At 57.2% G+C, this 6,000-nt stretch overlaps 1 protein-coding gene across 1 annotated transcript in view; it reads left to right on the forward strand.

The window, feature by feature from the left end:
* Window positions 1–4,794, forward strand: part of LOC144734089 (heparan sulfate 2-O-sulfotransferase 1-like) — a 100,356-nt gene extending 95,562 nt beyond the window's left edge. Inside the window, exons 4-8 of the mRNA XM_078616156.1 lie at window positions 250–388; window positions 1,745–1,842; window positions 3,172–3,329; window positions 3,591–3,813; window positions 4,149–4,794. Of these exons, the coding sequence (XP_078472282.1) occupies window positions 250–388; window positions 1,745–1,842; window positions 3,172–3,329; window positions 3,591–3,813; window positions 4,149–4,236 (706 nt within the window). The 3' untranslated portion in view covers window positions 4,237–4,794. The remainder of the gene's footprint in view (window positions 1–249; window positions 389–1,744; window positions 1,843–3,171; window positions 3,330–3,590; window positions 3,814–4,148) is intronic.
* The last annotated feature ends 1,206 nt before the right edge of the window (window positions 4,795–6,000 follow it).

Below are 6,000 nucleotides of genomic sequence, written 5' to 3' on the forward strand. Positions count from 1 at the left end.
AGGTTGAGATTGCGACAGGGGTAGGAGTAGTGATAGGGGTTAGAAGCAGTAGCAAGATGGGCTCGGGGAGAAGAGCTTGGAGTTGTGTTAAGGGATGAATGAAAGCAGCTGAGTGAAGATAATTGTGGATGATGATGATGATGGTGGCGGTGACGCAATCGTTGCCCACGATGATCGTGACGACGACGATGCCTTGAATCACGGCACCGCGATGTTTGTGCCGTGGGTTGCGGATGTCCATGCCCGCAGGTTCGGCGTCAACAGGAAGCCAATCTACATCAACGTGGTGCGCGATCCCATCGAGCGCCTCATCTCCTACTACTACTTCCTGCGCTTCGGGGACGACTACAGACCGGGCCTGCGGCGGCGCAAGCAAGGCGACAAGAAGGTGTGAGAGAGAGGGAGGGAGCGACGCGTGCGGGTTTTTAAAAAGTCTGGGGTTGCCAGCCCGCGCCGTGGTCAAGCGGTAGTCCTCGATTGACCGGTGGGTGAACGAGGCGGTAAGCTCATCTCCCGGTCAAGTCCCATGGCGGTGGCGACAAAAAATAAATAAAAACCCCAGCGATAAATGGGTAATGAGTGACGGTCATCTCGTTGTGCGGGCTCGGAAGGCCACGCTTCTTATCGCAGCAACAGCAAAACAACAAATTATTAGGACGAATGCGCGTGGCAGGACGCCACAGGACCCATGCGTATGCATCGTTTTTCTTCCACGTGTTTTTCCGTGGCTACGCGCTGGGAGGGGAAGTTGGGTGTTGCTGCTGTTGCTGCCTTGTGCATCCTCCTCCGCCTCTTCCTCCACCTCTACCACCTCCTCCACCTCCTCCACCTCCTCCACGTCCTCCTCATCCTCCACCACCTCCTCCACCTCCTCCACCTTCTCATCCACCTCCCCCACCTCCTCATCCACCTCCTCCACCTCCTCCACCTCCTCCTCCACCTCCTCCTCCACCTCCTCCACCACCTCCTCCACCTCCTCCTCCACCTCCTCCACTTCCTCCTCCACCTCCTCCGCCTCCTCCACCTCCTCCTCCACCTTCTCCACCTCCTCCTCCACCTCCTCCACCTCATCCTCCACCTCCACCTCCTCCTCCACCTCCTCCACCTCCTCCTCCACCTCCTCCTCCACCTCCTCCAACTCCTCCACCTCCTCCTCCACCTCCTCCACCTCCTCCTCCACCTCCACCTCCTCCTCCTCCACCTCCTCATCCACCTCCTCCTCATCCACCTCCACCTCCTCCTCCACCTCCTCCACCTCCACCTCCTCCTCCACCCCCTCCACCTCCTCCTCCACCTCCTCATCCACCTCCTCCACCTCCACCTCCTCCTCCACCTCCTCCACCTCCTCCTCCACCTCCTCCTCCACCTCCTCCTCCACCTCCTCCGCCTCTACCTCCTCCACCTCCTCCTCCACCTCTACCCCCTCGACCTCCTCCACCTCCTCCACCTCATCCGCCTCTACCCCCTCCACCTCCTCCACCTCCTCCACCTCCTCCACCACCTCCACCTCCTCCGCCTCTACCCCCTCCACCTCCACCACCTCCTCCACCTCCACCTCCTCCGCCTCTACCCCCTCCACCTCCTCCACCTCCTCCACCACCTCCACCTCCTCCACCTCCTCCGCCTCTACCCCCACCACCTCCACCTCCTCCACCTCCACCTCCTCTACCCCCTCCACCTCCACCACCTCCTCCACCTCCTCCGCCTCCTCCTCCACCTCCTCCACCTCCTCCGCCTCCCGCAGACGTTCGACGAGTGCGTGCGCGAGGGCGGCTCAGACTGCTCGGCGGAGAAGCTCTGGCTCCAGATCCCCTTCTTCTGTGGCCACAGCTCCGAGTGCTGGTGAGCGCCGCGACGCACGGACCCCCCCCCCACCCCCCCCGAGCATCAAACTCCCGAGCGCCAATAGTGCGGGGCCTGTAGCACTTGTTGTTATAAAGGGGCCCTACGTTTTAAAAATAAACATTAATCTTCTTGGTTCTTTCGGTAAAGTCACGTAGAAGGGAAGTAATAAAATAATACAAATAAAACATAATAAAATAATTCTCACGACGTTTCGGCCACAACGCAAGCAGCCGTCCTCAGGTGAAGAACAGGTCTGTTGGGGAGACAGCGTCTGAAACGTCGTGATAATTATTTTATTATGTTTTATTTTTATTATTTTATTACTTCCCTTCTACGTGACTTTACCAAAAGAACCAAGAAGATGAATCCCTGCAGTCACGAAAGCTTTAAATATAAATATAAACATTAATATTAAAACACAAGTTAGTTTTTCTTGCATAGTAAAGTAATTGTATTTTTTCATTTGCGATACAGCCAGATAATGCGACAAATCGCTAACCTTAAACACCCAGTCGTTCATAAAAGTTGATAGAGCAAGTGCAGAATCACTGAACCGGAATTGAGAGCTTGAAAGCATTTAGCGCGGGGGCCCTTGAAAGTGCGGGGCCCGTAGCTACTACCTATGTACATATGTAGCTACTACATATGTAGCTAATACATTTATAGTAGCTACATATGTAGTAGCTACTACATATGTAGCTACTACATATGTAGCTAATACATTTATAGTAGCTACATATGTAGTAGCTACTACATATGTAGCTACTAGGATCATCCGGCTCTGCCGAGCGCTCCTTGCGCTCGCGGGAACCTTGCAGCACAAGCGGACTTGGCTATCTCGTGGGGTAAGTGCCGCCACCCACGCCGTGATTCACAGACGCAACCCGCAGTAGCCTCACAGCATTGGAGGGGTGGAGTGGGAGGGGCGTGGGGCGATGTTTGCTCTGTGGCTCCGCGACTGTTTTTGTTTAAATACGCGCAGGATTAACCAGTGCGGCCGCTGGAACGTGGATTCGAACCGCGATGATTACGATGATGACGACGATGATGACAATGATGGTGATTACAGTCATTATGATAACGATGACGACTATGATGATGATGACGACGATAATGACGATGATGAAGACAATGATGACGACCATGATGACGACGACGACGATGATGATGATGTTGATGACAATGACGACACTGACAACGACGATGATGACGACGATCACGATGACAATTACGCTGTGAGTACCGAAACGATGCGACGGCTGCACTCTGGCCCCTGTCCGCGTGTCGCTGCCGAGCGTGACTCTGACGAGCGGTGCCGATGGCCAGGAACCCGGGCAACCGCTGGGCCCTGGAGCAGGCCAAGACGAACCTCCTGAGCGAGTACCTCCTCGTGGGTGTCACCGAGGAGCTGGAGGACTTCATCATGCTGCTCGAGGCCGCCCTCCCGCGCTTCTTCAAGGGCGCCACCTCGCACTACCGCAGCGGTAACCTAGCCTGGCACAGCGCTCGCGAGCGCCGCGTTCGATTCGCGCTCGCAGCCACGAACGCCGCTGACGATTATCTCGACCAAGGGCAACGGGGTCTCCCCTAACCTCTGTCGACTGGCGCCTTAAACGTTTGAGTGCCTGGTGCGACGCGTAAAACATTTCCACGTGGGAGGCTGACCCCACGAAAACCTCCCCCCCCCCCCCGCCGCCCCCCCCCCCTGCCCCCCCCCCCTGCCCGCCGGCCCCCCACGTGCGCAGGGAAGCGGTCGCACCTGCGACGCACCGTGGAGAAGAAGCCCCCAAGCAGGGAGTCGATCCAGCGGCTGCAGCAGTCGCGCGCGTGGCAGATGGAGAAGGAGTTCTACGAGTTTGTGCTCGAACAGTTCCAGTTCGTGCGCGCGCACGCGGTGCTTGAGCGCGGCGGGGAGCTCTTCCCGCTCGCGCAGAACTACTTCTACGAGAAGATCTACCCGCGCCACCGGTACGTGGCGACCACCCCAGCAACCCCCACACCAACCCCCCTCGTGTGCCCACGCCTCGGTGCCATCCCACGATAGGAGAGTCCACGATAGGAGAGTCCTATCGTGGGATCTTTTTTATTTTTTACTAGCATCAAAGTATGATACTGGCAATGCAACAGGTGTTAAGATGTACTCTCTGGTTCTTTCGGTAACAAGCGTCCGTCATAAGTAATGCTTGCTTTAGTTGGTCGGGCTTTATTTGTCAAGCCAGGCCTTAGCAAGCCATGCTTTCCGCTGTAAGTCGGGCTTACTACACATCTACTCCCACGTGTCACCCCGTGTTATTTCGTCGCAGAGAATTCCACGGTGACAGAAGAAAAGCGGCGCTGTTGCAGCAGCAGCAGCAGCAACAACAGCAACAGCAGCAGCCACCGCTGCCGTAGAGAGAGAGGCCTATCGTGGGCCAGGGGCCGCGGGGCGAGTAGGCGGCCCTCGGAAGGCCCCCTCGAAGGCCCACGACTGTGGCTCAGGCCGTGCGCTGGTGGTTGGGAGTTTGACCCTCGAAGTGAACTCCACACTCCCCCTCCTCCACCACGTCCTCAGGGCCAGGCGGTTGGCTGTGCACTCCTCTAGTGGCTGGAAACCAAAAAGAAACCGTACAGAAGTGGGACTACAACAACAAAAAACATATTGAAGATACATGTGTAGATATTGTGTATGTATATGGCGACGCTGGATGGACACGAATGCGAAGGACCGCGGTTGTATGCAGTGAGATGGGAGAACCAGACTGATGTCCAACTCCGGTCACAAGCGGTTCTTTCACAAGTGTCGATGAGCATCCAGGCGTTACTCCTGCCCCCCCCCCGCCCCCCCAAAGCGCGCTTTCACAAACAGACCCCATACATTTTCGATTTAAAACTTTCGTGACTGCAGGGATTCATCTTCTTGGTTCTTTCGGTAAAGTCACGTAGAAGGGAAGTAATAAAATAATAAAAAAAAATAAACAGTGAGAATTTTATTTTTGTATGTTTTATTTTTATTATTTTATTATTTCCCTTCTACGTGACTTTACCGAAAGAACCAGGAAGAAGACCCCATAAGGTTCATCCTTCGACCTATACCGGGCCACAACTACACAAACACAACGCCGTTTATATACGTCTACTGAAAATATATCTTAACACAAAAGGGAAAAACACTATTACAACAACAAAAATGTGAAATGTGCTCTTCACACGTCAACTCTTTGGGGTTTGTAAAACAACAACAACAAAACAGCCTGCGACGGAGTCTTCGTTTATAAGCCCCCGACAACGTTCCAGCAACGTTCCAGCAACGTCCCTCTCTCTCTCACCCCCTCTCTTCTCCGACGTCTCGAGGGGGCTGATGCCCCACCGTGGCAGCTATTCGCGAATTCAACAACCTGCGGGTGGAGCCCGCGGCCGCGTTTGCCCGGACCTGTCCCTCCCGTGTCGCCATTGCCCCTCGTGGCTTCTTTCACCTCGGGGGCAGCAGCAGCCGCGGCGACGTCTCTCGTGGTGGTGGCGGTGGTGGTGGTGGTGGCGGCGGTGGCGGTGGTGGTGGCGGTGGCGGTGGTGGCGGCGGCGGCGGTGGCGGCGGTGGTGGTGGCGGTGGTGGTGGTGGTGGCGGCGGTGGCGGTGGTGGTGGCGGTGGTGGTGGTGGTGGCGGCGGCGGTGGCGGCGGTGGTGGTGGCGGCGGTGGTGGTGGTGGCGGTGGTGGTGGTGGTGGCGGCGGTGGTGGCGGTGGTGGTAGTGGTGCTGGTGGTGGTGGCGGTGGTGGTGGCGGTGGTGGTAGCGATGGTGGTGGTGGTGCTGGTGGTGGTGCTGGTGGTGGTGGTGGTGCTGGTGGTGGTGGCAGTGGTGGTAGTGGTGCTGGTGGCGGTGGTGGTGGTGGTGGCGGTGGTGGTAGCGATGGTGCTGGTGGTGGTGCTGGTGGTGGTGGTGGTGGTGCTGGTGGTGGCGGTGGTGGTGGTGGTGGTGCTGGTGGTGGTGGTGCTGGTGGTGGCGGTGGTGGTGGTGGTGGTGCTGGTGGTGGCGGTGGTGGTGGTGGTGGTGCTGGTGGTGGTGGTGCTGGTGGTGGCGGTGGTGGTGGTGGTGGTGGTGCTGGTGGTGGTGGTGGTGCTGGTGGTGGTGGTGGTGCTGGTGGTGGCGGTGGTGGTGGTGGTGCTGGTGGTGGCGGTGGTG

This window comes from Lampetra planeri, chromosome 49 (assembly GCF_965212315.1).
Source record: "Lampetra planeri chromosome 49, kcLamPlan1.2.h2, whole genome shotgun sequence".
Classification (NCBI taxonomy): Eukaryota; Metazoa; Chordata; class Hyperoartia; order Petromyzontiformes; family Petromyzontidae; genus Lampetra; species Lampetra planeri.